General features: G+C 59.1%; 2 protein-coding genes across 2 annotated transcripts in view; both read left to right on the top strand.

The window, feature by feature from the left end:
• Window positions 1–6865, top strand: part of FIGNL2 (fidgetin like 2) — a 30200-nt gene extending 23335 nt beyond the window's left edge. The window contains exon 2 of the mRNA XM_027036195.2: window positions 3944–6865. Within this exon, the coding sequence (XP_026891996.1) occupies window positions 3955–5934 (1980 nt within the window). The 5' untranslated portion in view covers window positions 3944–3954 and the 3' untranslated portion in view covers window positions 5935–6865. The remainder of the gene's footprint in view (window positions 1–3943) is intronic.
• Window positions 6866–7006: 141 nt separating this feature from the next.
• TMDD1 (transmembrane and death domain 1) lies at window positions 7007–11968 on the top strand. Its single transcript, XM_053226269.1, has one exon. The coding sequence runs from the start codon at window positions 10965–10967 to the stop codon at window positions 11946–11948; it is 984 nt and encodes a 327-aa protein (XP_053082244.1). The 5' UTR covers window positions 7007–10964; the 3' UTR covers window positions 11949–11968.
• Window positions 11969–12604: the final 636 nt, after the last annotated feature.

Here is a 12604-nt window from a genome sequence, read left to right as displayed (position 1 = left end):
ACCAAACTGACTGAGCCACCCAGGCGCCCCTATACATTACCTTTTTAAATCTTGTGGCCACCCTTCAAAGGATATGTTATGCATTTTAACAGATGGAGAGGTTCAGTGAGGTCAGGTAATCTGCTCAGGGTCACATAGTGTCTGAGCGTGGATTAAAACCCAGGTCTCATGGAGTCAGAGCGCACACTTACCCTAAGTCCCCAGGGCCTCTCCTTACTTCCAGCTCAGCTGATGCAGGCATTGGAGTGTGGCCTATGAACCTGGAAGGAGACCACTCCAGGTGCAGGAGGCTGAATGGCAGGAGCTTGTGGGCTGGGCCACAGGCAGGCCCAGGGTCACTGTGAGAAGAGGAGGGCTGTAACTGGCCTGGGGGGGGGGGGGGCGGGAAGGAGACAGCATGGTCTCCCCCCTATCCTCCCCCACCCCACCCTTCTGAGTCAGGAAGGGGCGGAAGTCAAGACTGTTGTGGGCGTGGGTGTGTCAGGAGGCACCCAACTGATACTGCCCCTAAAGCTTGAGACTGTGTGTCTATACACGTGAGCCTGTGGCTGTGTGCATCTGTGGGTGTTCCCAGCGGTACGTGTGTGCATGCGGGTATGTCCTCAGGCTCACATAGACCAGCACTCAGCCTATGTGCAGGTCAGGCAATGTCACCTCCTTCCCTTCCCTGCAAATTTCTGTCCTCTCATTTTCCTTGGGTTGGTTGATTGAGCTTACTCCTTGGGCAGTTTGTGGCCAGACCTTTGTTCTTTCCCTTGGAAGAGGTGAGAGGAAGTCTCCAGATGCAGTCTATGTGACTAAGTTCAGCAGAATCTGCTGACTCGGTCCTTTGCTCCCCAATGAGTGGTCTAAAGGACCTCTAGTAGAGGCCGTATGGTGAAAGAGAAGGGGCAGAGGGATGGGCTGGTAGCTAGTGGGGGACTTGGGGTCCAGGAGGTCTTTTTGAAGGTGGGAAAGAATTAAGCTTGCTATGGGGAGGGAGCCAAGGGGTGGAGTAGTTCATTGATGGTGGCAAGGTCCCTTCCAGACCGCAAAGTGGATGTAGATGTAGATAAAGGTGGAAACGGAAGGCCAGAGGTGAGGGAGCTGTGCCCTTGGCTAAAATGAGAACAGAATTACCTGGAATGGAAGGGCCATTATCTGAGGGGATGGAGGGGAGAGACCAGGTAGGTGGCATGAGCTGCCAGGGAAAGTTTCCCTCTAGAGAGGGACTAGGAGCTGCCTAAAAGGGGCGAAGCCCAGAATAGGATAGTAGGTGTGAGGCTGGGAGGACAGGTTTGGAGAACTGGAGGTGGGTTCCCTGAGTCCACAATTGCTGAGATGGAGAGGTTCAGTGATGACCAGGGCCTGAGTATGCTGGTCTTGAGGGTAAGGCCTTGAGTGGAGATTGCTGCAGGCCAGGGCAGGAGCTGAGTGAGAGGGGCAGGGAGGACACCATTGTGACAGGAGAGGCGGGGAGCAGAGGGTTTGGGAAGGGGCAAAGGAAGTTTTTCATAAGTCCAGATCCAGAGCTTTCCTTGCTGTGTCTCTGTCCTTCTGAGAGGGGCCCTGCTTTTTCCCCAGCATGCTGGGGCGGGGGGGGGGGGGGGGGTAAGTGTGATCAAGGTCAAGTCTCCTTTTCCATATTAAGAAGACAAAGCACAGCTAACAGAGAATAGAAAAACAAAGAGGTTTGGGGTCCATGTCACAACATAGTATTTGCATTGGTAGAACCTTGAGTTTCCATCCTTGTATAACCCTGCAAACCAGAACCACTTGTGATTTCTGATGTCCCAGGACATTACCCCCTCTGGCACTAGGTAATGCCTCTGTTCTCCAGAGACCCCGCTCAGCAGGGGCTGGAGAGATGCGTATCTGCCCTCCAGGGACCTCATACTCAGTTCTGCCGACTCTGCTCTGAACCTCTTGCCACTGGTGGCCAGGCTCTCCTCTCCACCTCAAAGAGGTCTACTTCCCTTTTTAGCTTTAGTACCTACGGCTCATGCCTCCCTTAGGGCGGTGGGAATGAGAATGGGAATGAGAATACAGTTTTACTTTCAAACAGTGTCCTGCTGACAGCAGGTCCTAGCCGTAGGAGGTGGTGACATCAACAGAGGTCGTGCTGCCAACAAGCAGCTGCAAGAAAGGGCAACTGAAGAGAACCCCAGAGCTACCTGACGATCTGCCGCCTTTTCTACCACTCCCCCCCCACACCCACTTACAAGGCTCTGGTGACCCAACTTTCCTTGGTACCCCCTCCAGGCTTGCAGTGTAGAGAGTTATGCAGGCTGCACATTGAACACAAGCCTTTCTCAAGGGGCAGGATTCACCCCATGGACACAGATTTGTAGATTATGACAACTTTCCGGAAGGTGGCAGTAGAGTGTCTTGAGGAAGGGAATAGGGCGAGTAAGCTAACAGAGCCCTGGCTTTCTGAATGCATTGTGCTGGAACCTTCTGGCCTGCCTGGCCAACTTGGTCCCTCACCCTTCAAGGTCCAGTAAAGACACCTCCTCCCTGCTGAGGTCTTGTTAGCCAGGCGTGGCACATTTCCCTGAGCCCCAGAGCCCCTGGCATACACCTCTGTTTTCCCACCTCATAAAGGATGTGGTCTACTTGTCTAAACCTTTCATTCTGCCCCTTTGCCTGGCACAACACTTAGTATTCGCTCAATAAAAATTTGAAGACAGAATATTGAACCTGTAAGTTTAACATGTCTTATCAAAAGCTTAGGTTTGAGAAATAATCATTATCAAAACGGTCTCTGGCATGCCATGGGCCCATTTCACCTTTGAAATTAAATCCTCAGATCAGGCCAGCCCATTGGAGACATGTGCCTGGGAAGAGTTGTTCCCCCGGCCCCGAATCCTTTACCAACCAGTGTTTGGCTCATGCCTTGACTGGTGCTCAGGACTAGGGTAAGAAACTTGTGGGGGACATTTGTGCCATGTTTATGGCATGGCTAAGAGGACACTATTTATTACATCTCGCAGGTCTGCTTCCTGAGGTCCGTGAAAAAATGTTCCAAGATTTCCATGCCAGCAACGTTTTTGCTTCTTTTGAGTATGGTTGGTGCTCTTTGTTTTGAAACGTGTTTTCCGTTGCTGGGAAGCTCAGAAACAAATCTGTGACACACTTTCCATGACGTGTACTGTCCCCCCTCTTCTCTGGAATGTGATTTGTCTATTCTAAATAACGCTTCTGCATTGTGGTGAAACACATTTTGGGAATGAGGCAGATGGCAGTGCCTGCCTGGGCACACAGCGAGCGTGTGCAGGGATGGGTCTGGAACCCAGGTGCTCTGACTTCATGAAGCAGAGACTGAAACTAAGCGGAAAGGAAGTGAACGCTTCTGGGTCAGCCACTGGGGTTTCCTAAGGACCATGAGGCACTGCCTACAGACGCTGGAATCTCTGACTTCCGGCCCAAAGAGGGCCCTGGAACCTCGGGGAGGGCTGAGGTGCACAGAGTACCCAACGGCGGGGCCACTCATCTTTATACAAACCTAGTGTTTCTGCAATGCCTAGCGCCTGTAACATGTATTACTTGAGCCCCACCTGGATTTGACTATTCCCAGGGGTGGGGTGTCTCACCCATCAACTGACCATTGACTCCATTAGGGCTGGAAGTAAGGACCAGGTGTTCTAGAGGGCAGCGCTCCCGTGGCTGGGACAAAATCATCATCATATTGCCTTTAAGGTGAAGTTAGGGTCAAACATATCGTTTCCAGATCTCTCTGAGGAAAGTATTTTCAGAGAACTTTAATCCTGGAACGTGCCGGGCAAGGCAAGTACTGTGTAGCTGGTGCCTGGAGAAGGGTGGCCCGGGAGGGTGCAACGGTGGGTGGTGGAGAGCAGCCCGTTCCAAGCTGCCATCCAAGGCGCCTGGCCTGTGGCTGGCGGGTGGTGGGTCCTCAGAGGCTCTGCGGAACCTCTCTAGGCGCTTCTCTCCCTCTCGCCCGCAGCTCTGTCGAAGATGCACTGGACACCGGAACACGCCCAGCCCCTCAACCAGTGGCCAGAGCAGCACCTGGACGTCTCCTCCACTACCCCGTCGCCGGCCCACAAGTTGGAGCTGCCCCCTGGGGGTCGCCAGCGCTGCCACTATGCTTGGGCACACGACGACATCTCTGCCCTCACGGCCTCCAACCTCCTCAAGCGCTACGCGGAGAAGTACTCAGGGGTCCTGGACTCGCCTTACGAGCGCCCCGCGCTGGGCGGCTATGGCGACGCCGCCTTCCTCAATGGCGCCAAGGGGGACCCCGAGCCCTGGCCAGGGCCCGAGCCCCCCTACCCCTTGGCCTCACTCCACGAGGGCCTCCCGGGAACGAAATCGGCCAGTGGGGGCGGCTCCGGGGGCCTCGGGGGCTCGCCGGTTTTATCCGGGAACCTAGCTGATCCCCTCTACGCCGGCAATGCGTGCGGGGGCCCGTCGGCGGCGCCCGAGTACGCGGCGGGCTACGGCGGGGGGTACCTGGCCCCCGGCTACTGCGCGCAGACTGGCGCCGCGCTGCCCCCGCCGCCCCCCGCCGCGCTACTGCAGCCCCCGCCTCCGCCGGGTTACGGCCCGTCGGGGCCTCTGTACAACTACCCTGCGGGGGGCTACGCCGCTCAGCCCGGATACGGGGCTCTTCCGCCGCCCCCGGCCCCGCCCCCAGCCCCCTACCTGACCTCCGGCCTGGCGGCGCCCACGCCCCTGCCCGCGCCCGCTCCGCCCCGGCCGGCGCCCACCTCCTACAGCTTCCAGGCGGCCGCTCCCGGCGCCGAGGCCGGCGTGTCGCTGAAGCGCAAGGCGGCCGACGAGGGCGCGGAGGGCCGCTACCGCAAGTACGTCTACGAGCCGGCCAAGGCCCCGGCGGCCGACGGCGCCTCCTATCCCGCAACGGACAACGGCGACTGTCGGGGCAACGGGTTCCGGCCGAAGCCGCCGGGCGCCGCGGAGGAGGCGTCTGTCAAGTACGGTGGCGGCGTCCCCCTCAAGGTCTTGGGTTCTCCCGTCTACGGCCCGCAACTCGAGCCCTTTGAAAAGTTCCCGGAGCGCGCTCCGGCGCCGGCTCCCCGCGGGGTCTTCGGAGTGCCGTCGGGAGAGCCCCCCAAAGGCGTGGACCCGGGGGCCCTGGAGCTGGTGACGAGCAAGATGGTGGACTGCGGGCCCCCGGTGCAGTGGGCAGATGTGGCAGGCCAAGGCGCGCTCAAGGCGGCGCTGGAGGAGGAGCTGGTGTGGCCGCTGCTCAGGCCGCCCGCCTACCCTGGCAGCCCGCGCCCGCCGCGGACCGTGCTGCTCTTCGGACCGCGGGGCGCGGGCAAAGCGCTGTTGAGCCGCTGCCTGGCCACGCAGCTGGGCGCCACGCTGCTGCGCCTGCGCGGAGCGACGCTGGCCGCGCCCGGCGCCGCCGAGGGCGCGCACCTCCTCCAGGCCGCCTTCGCGGCTGCGCGCTGCCGCCCGCCCGCCGTGCTCCTCATCAGCGAGCTGGACGCGCTGCTCTCGGCTCGGGACGACGGCGCCGCCACCGCGGGCGCGCTGCAGGCGCCGCTCCTGGCTTGCCTGGACGGCGGCTGCGGCGCGGGGGCGGACGGCGTGCTGGTCGTGGGCACCACCTCGCGGCCCGCGGCTCTGGACGAGGCCACCCGCAGGCGCTTCGCTCTCCGATTCTACGTGGCGCTGCCCGACGGTCCTGCCCGCGGGCAGATCCTGCAGCGGGCGCTGGCCCAGCAGGGCTGCGCGCTGAACGAGCGGGAGCTCGCGGCCCTGGTGCAGGGCACCCAGGGCTTCTCCGGGGGCGAGCTGGGGCAGCTGTGCCAGCAGGCGGCGGCCGGGGCGGGCCTCCCGGGGCTGCAGCGGCCCCTCTCCTACAAGGACTTGGAGGCAGCGCTCGCCAAGGTGGGCCCTAGGGCCTCCCCCAAGGACCTGGACTCGTACGTGGAATGGGACAAAATGTACGGCTCCGGACACTGACGGCGCGCCGGGAGGTCGCGGGAGCAGCCGCCCCTTCCTCCCAGCCCTTCCGTCCGGGAGGGGGATGTCTTTAACCAAACCGGGCTGGGAGGGTGCCGGAGTGATGAATGTGGGCTGGGGGAGGGGCGGGGCTGCCGGTGGATTTTTTTTTTCGTAGGAAGGAAAATGCTTCTGCTAGGCAGATAGATGCCATATGCGCTGTGTACTCAGGTTTTTCCTATTTATTGTGGACGGGAAGCTCGCCATCTCTGCCCAGCCGACGGGCCGACCCGGGATGGGCTGGCACCCGGGGCCTAAGGAACTCCTGCGCCCTCTCCACAATCCTTTTGTCTCCTCGCGCTCTGAATGCGCCCCCCCCCCCCCACCTTTCTCTGCATTCGCGTAGTTTTTTCTCTCCGTGACTTTGTCACTACTGACCTGTCCCTCATATGCTGGCCCTGTTTCTCTTTTGCTCCTCCCTCCCCTATCTCTCCATCTATCACCCTCTGTGCTTCTGTCTCCATCCCTTGCTCTCTAGCCTGTTTTCCCTTGGTCCTTCTCATTCAAAGAATGCAGTGTCCCTTTGCAGGAGATCTGGAAGTCCGGGGCTGAGGAGGAGGGTGTGGGGAGTTCCCTCCCACCCCATTATCCCTCACCCAGTTGTATCCTTGGGCCTTGGGGGGTGGGGGAAGGCAAGCAAAACAAACAAAACAAAACAAAACAAAAACAAAACACCCAAAGAAGGGTTTTTGTTTGTTTGTTTGTTTTTGAGGGGGAAGTCCCAGAAATGTAGCTTGTTTAATATTTTAGGCCTCTTATTTTTGTAAGATGTGTAGAATTTGCTGTTTTTCGTTTTATTTTGACAACTCAGGAAGAAACTGACCTCAGAAAGAATGTTAGACTTTGGCTGCTCTCCTGTGTGTTCCCTGCCCCCCCACCCCTCCCGAGGAACAGATTCTCCCAGAAGACTCAGAAAGTGAAACTTGTGGGTAACGGGAGAGGAAGGCCCAGAGCCCCACGGACACCCCTGCTCTTCCTGGGACAGAAGCGGAATGTATTTCTAGGGCTTCCTCCCCAGGTCCAAGGTTGTAGGCAGGGGTGTGGGGGAGTGGGTTGTGGGATTTGAGAGGAGGTAGGTCCTGTTGCTCTCCCCCTGAGCCCCACTCTCCAGCTTAGTGTTTTTTTCTTTAGGGTTATCCAGAGGGAGGCCCTTGCCCCCTCCCTGTCCCAGATCCAGAAAGAGAGGACCCAAATGGGAAGGCGTCCGAGGCAGAAAGTCCCCAGAGTGGTCATCTCACCTGGCCCTTCCCTAGGCAGAGATCTTCTATAACTTAGGATTCCCTCGGGAGAGAAGACCGTGTGGCCACGAGTCTGGCTGGGCACAAAACAGACTACAGACTCAGCTTCCCTGTATGTTGGGAGGCTCCAAGGAGGAAGTAGCACCAATTACAGAAGGTTCTGTTGGGAAGCGGGCCTGTCCCGTTCTCCTAGGGTCCTCGGTTGGGAGCCCCAGGGGCTTCCAGAGGGTGAAGGGGATGGGCAAGCTGGTTTTCCCTGATGCTAGGGTGGGAGTCCCACCCAAACTTTCCACCAGAAGCCAGCCTCGGGGAGGGGGCGGGTGCGGGGGCTTCCTTGTGAGAAGAATATGCCTGTCCTTCCCAGCAACTTTCCCTTGATCGGGCTTCTCTCCCTCAGGGAGCCCATTTCACCACTCTGACCTTTGGTCCAAAGCAGGAGGCAAGCCCTCACCCTACCTCTTCTCTCTCCCACCCCAGCCTCCCTCCCTGTTCCCTGCTCACCCTTCCAGCTCCTCCAGTCTCTGTACCATCTCCCACTCTGCTGGAAGGGTGTCCACAGGGGACATTTCAGGTGCCAAGGTGCCGAGGGCCTGTGCTGGCCTAGGGCTGCTAACAGGAAAGCTGCTCTGTTTCTCCCCCACCCCCCGCTTTTCATCCTTGGTCTTTCTGGCCCTCCTCTCCTTGGAGCTGGCTGACTGCAGGGCTTTGGTGCCTCAGCAGCAGTGGGTTGCACTGCTGTAAAGGGCCCTTTGGAGGGTGCAGGGCGTGAGAAGTTTCTCTCAGGTGTGTGTATGTATATGGGGGTGGGGGTGGAGGGCCCCGGGGAGTGGGGTTGGGATCTCAGCCTTCCCTTCAAGAGGCAGGCAGCTGGGGGTGGGGGGAGGAACTCACTGAGACCCAGGGCCACCACTGCCTCCTCCACTGGCCTTGGGGAGCTTTGCACAAGGAGACAGCCCCCAGTCTACTAGCACCTACCTCATGGGCACTGGGGCAGGTGGGGGGAAGGGCAGGTCCAGCTCTGGCAATGTTGGGGGGGGCATACCAAAGAATCCAGGGGCATGGATGTGGGGAGGACAGACTTGGCAAGCTGGTCCTCCTCTTTCTCTACCCAGACTGGGGTTGGGTTCCTCTCCTCCAGCTGTAACCATTTCTACCTCATTTTGCTGCGTGTTGTACATGGACGTATTTATCTCCTGTCTGATGATGCTCTGCAGTTGTGGTCTGTCTACCTCAGAAGAGACTGTATTTTAAAAGAAAGTATTACACAGTATTAAAGCGATGACATGTGGCTTCCAGAGAATTTCTTGGGGGCAGCAGGATGTGGGGAGCCCTTGGGGAATGCTTGGGCATCCAGGGCTGCCGGGCATGTGGTCCTGTGGGCGTTTCTAGTCCTTCAGCAAACCATTACTGTGGGTCTCCCGTTCCTCATTTTGGCACAGCAAGTGCCTACCAAGTATTGGGCGCTAAGGGCACCAGGTGAAAAGCCCCTGGATAGGGAAGGCCCTCCTGTAGTTATGAGCTCCCAGAGGCTCAGAATTGGGGCTGACTCCTATCTGCAGAGCCCCAAGGTATGAGGAGAAAGAAGGGCTCACACGTTTGGTGAACGAGTGAATGGATGAATAAATGAATGCTTGGAGAAAAGGGGGCAGCTTGAAGAAGAAGGTGCACCCAGAATGTGGACAGCGGCCCTCATTGGCTTGAGCTAAGATCAGACTTTGTTCTTGGAGGGAGGGAAAGGGTGCAGAGGGCAGGCTATGGAAAGGGCCTAGTTCCAGTCTTCAGGGTCACGTGGGACCCTTTGTCCACCACCATCTGTCAATTCCCAAACTCTGTCTTTGCCAGCTTATCATAAACAGAGCCTGAGAAAACTAGGAAGGAAGGAAGACCTTGCTGAAAAAGTTGTACGTAGATACCTGTCAGAGGTGCGGACCTACAGTTTCCTGAGGTCCTTGAATGCTCTAAACAATATTATTGAAAATGCACCAAAGTGCAAGGATTACAGTACATGTGCACAGGGGCTCAGGGCTCAGGGCCACCCTGGGCTTTCAGGAGGCAAAGCAAGCCCGAGGGGAGAGCCTGCAAAGCAGTTTCCCCCGTAAGAGAAACAATTGTGTGCCTGGATAAGGGGGGCTCTAGGGCATTGCCCCAGGACTCAGAGACCAACCTGTCTTGGCCCCTGGAGGCCTAGACACTGTGCAGACACTGTGTAGCCCTGAGGATACAGAAATGGTTAAGCACAGCTGCTGTTCTGGAGAGCCCACAATACAGGGTGAGAAAAGCTCAAAAATGGATTGATTATTATTATTTTTTAAGTAGACTCCACACCCAATGTGGGGCTCGGACTCAGGACTCTGAGATCAACAGTCACACACTCTACTGACTGAGCCAGCCAGGCGCCCCCACAATGGATCATCTGAAAATACAACTGGAAAAAGCTGCTGGGAAGGGATCATATGAAAATCGTATATTCTCACGTTTGGTACAGTATTTGGTACGTGGAAGACACTAAACAAATGCTGGATAAGTCCTTCAATTAATGATTTTCCAGATTAAGTGTCCCAATGGAGGATGCACAGGCTGTCTCAATGCCCAGAAGAGATTCTAACCTGCGGTGGTGGTGGTGTGTCAGAAAAACTTCCTGGAGGGGGTACAGCCCAACGAAACTGGAGGCTGGAACCCACCATGGGTGTGATTTGTTACAAGAGCATCAAGTGAGGGCAGGAGTGGGGGGAGTGGGGGTTCGGGGGAGAAATGAGGCTGGATGGATCCTTGGGACTGTACCACCTTAGCAGGAGGAACTTTTCATGCCCTGTGAAGAGCCCAGGATCTGAGATGAAGGTCATGGGTGCGTGTTTGGACAGGGACTGATTTGCAAGTCATGAATTCACACACACACTGATTGAAAACATCTTTCCTGAACACCTACTCTGCACTAGTTGCTATAGGGACAACAAAAGGACCTTACAGCCGAATGGAGGAGACAGTAAAACGGCAGAACTGCGGTGTGTTGCAGGAGAGAATAAGAGGGATTCCTAGTGGAGACGGGCAAAGGGTGTGTGCTGGGGTCAGAGAGGGCTTCCCAGAAAGGACCCACTCTGGCTGAGGAGTGACTAGGGCAGAAGCGTGTGGGCCAAGAGCCAAAGGGGAGCCAGACCCGAGGTTGCTCAGGAAACAAGGCCAGTGACTGGGGCCCCAGCGTGTGTGCAGTGGGAGTGGGCACTTGAATAGCTCACCTTATCTAGACAAGAGGAGATGAGGGTCTGGAGGTACCTGTGGGAGGGTGGGAATTGGTAGAGTCTATAAATATTTGGTAGTCCGAGAATTCGGGATTGGATATTGGATAATGGGGAGCAAGGGGTCTAGGGCTTGTGCTGGAGGCTGAGGGGTTACAAATGGGTTATTAGAGATGTGGGAGACTTGCTAAGTTTGAGGCATTAGTGGGATGGCTGGGAGTCAGGCGTTGGGCAGGCATTTTAATAGAAGGGCCCAGGATTCTATCCTATCCTAGGGGACTGGGTCTCCCTCCCTCCCCCCGCTACCCTTGGGTGCTGAACTCCCTCCAATTCCTTTTGATTCCTAGTTTCTGGGTGCTGGGAGATTCCCACGAAGCCCCGAGTATCAGCTGCCCCCTGGCCCCCGGTCCCGGCCGGCGGAAGCCCCGCCCTCTCCCCTCCCCCGCCGCCAGTGTCAGGCTCCCCTCCCCCACCATGGGTGTTCTGAGCTCCTCCCCGCCCAGTCGGGTCACAGACGGCGATGGCAACGGGGACGGCGACGGCCGCGCGGGCCCAGGCCCTGGCGTTGGCGCTCTGGGGCTGGGCGCTGGCCCCGGCGGGGGCCTTGGACGCTATGGGCCCCCACGCGGCCGTCCGTCTGGCCGAGCTGCTGACCCCGGAGGAGTGCGACCATTTCCAGTCGCTCCTGAAGGTGCCCGAGCCGGACGTCGAGGCCGAGCTGGCCCGGCTCTCTGAGGACCGGCTGGCCCGCGCGGAGACGCCGGGGCCCACGTCCAAGCCGCCGGGCAGGCTGTGGCGGCTGTGGCGGCGGCGGCGGAAGCGGGCGGCGGCCGAGTCCGCGGAGGTGTCGGACGGCTGCCGGGAGAGGCTGGCGGACTGGCTGGCGGCCGAAGCCTCGACCCTCTCTTGGGACCGCGTGGCCCGGGCGCTGCGGCGCTGCGGCCGGCCGGACGTGGCCCGGGAGCTGGGCAAGAACCTCCACCAGCAGGCGACGCTGCAGCTGCGCAAGTTCGGCCAGGCCTACCTGCGCCCGCCGGCCGCCCCCGCCCCCGGCCCCGCCCCCGCCGCGCCCCCGGCCTCGGCCCCGCCCCCGCGCCCCCGCCGCGCCGCCCTCCCGGAGCCCGACTGGGACCAGCTGCAGCTGATCGTGGAGCGTCTGCCCCAGGCACCGTACGAGCGCAACCCCGCCGGCTGGGTCGGGCCGCTGGCGCTCGGCCTCCTCACCGGCTTCGTGGGGGCGTTGGGCGCCGGGGCGCTGTTCATCACGCTCACGCTGTGGCTCACGGGCGGCGACGGCTACGGCCCGGGCCCCGGCCCCGGCCCTCCCCGGCGCAGGCCCGCCCAGGCGCGCGGCGGGCGGCCACCCAGGCCGCCCCTGTCTGCAGGGCAGCTCGAGCCGTCGAGGGCCCGGGCTGCACGCGGGCCGGTCCCCCCTCGCCTCAGTGCCCCCGGCCGTAAAACGGGAGCGCAGCCCCGGCAGAGTGCCGTCTTCCCCGTATTATAAACGTTACCAAATACGCAAAGGAGGGAGCATTCGTTGGTTTGTTGGCAATGGCCGCACACCCGGCGGGACTGCCGGTGGGAGAGGAGGGGCTGGGGTGCTAGGGTACCGGGGTGGGAGGCAGGCCCTCCCTCTTGTCAGCCTTAGAGCCTTCTTATCTCGCAGTAGCTCTTGCACCGAGAGCTACCATTTATTGAGTGCCAACTGTATGCCAGGCCCTGTGCTAAGCGGGTTGCATACGTTATTTGATAAAATCTTCAGAACCCAAGAAAAGCAGGTATGATCTCCATTACACATAAAGAAACTGGCCACAACTAGTCGGTGGCATAGTCAGGGTTTTGAACCCAGAGCTGCCTGAGCTGAGAGTTTGAATCCCAGAGGGAGTGATCTGTGACTCCCCAGAGGGAGCTTGACAAACCAGGTGCGACCTGAACAAGAGGTGGGGTTTCTGTTTACTCTGAGGCCCTGCAGGAGTGTGCAGGGGGGGGTGGGGGTGGCACAGCTAGAGGTGGTGTCCCCACTTTCAGGGGCTGCTGCCTCCAAGCTGCTCTTCTACTCAGACCCCTGAAGGTCCACCTGGAGCCCCAAAGCTTTCCCACCCACCTGAGTGGCCGGGGCCCTGCCAGCCCATCTAAGGAGCTGAGCCTGGGTGAGCCCTT

The sequence above is a fragment of the Acinonyx jubatus genome, chromosome B4, assembly GCF_027475565.1.
Source record: "Acinonyx jubatus isolate Ajub_Pintada_27869175 chromosome B4, VMU_Ajub_asm_v1.0, whole genome shotgun sequence".
NCBI lineage: Eukaryota > Metazoa > Chordata > Mammalia > Carnivora > Felidae > Acinonyx > Acinonyx jubatus.
Note: the sequence above shows the minus strand (reverse complement) of the source record. Positions and strands in the feature narration are given on the sequence as shown.

Excerpts from the sequence above, each read along its gene's own strand:
- TMDD1 (XM_053226269.1), top strand. The coding sequence starts at position 10,965 with ATGGCAACGGGGACGGCGACGGCCGCGCGGGCCCAGGCCCTGGCGTTG.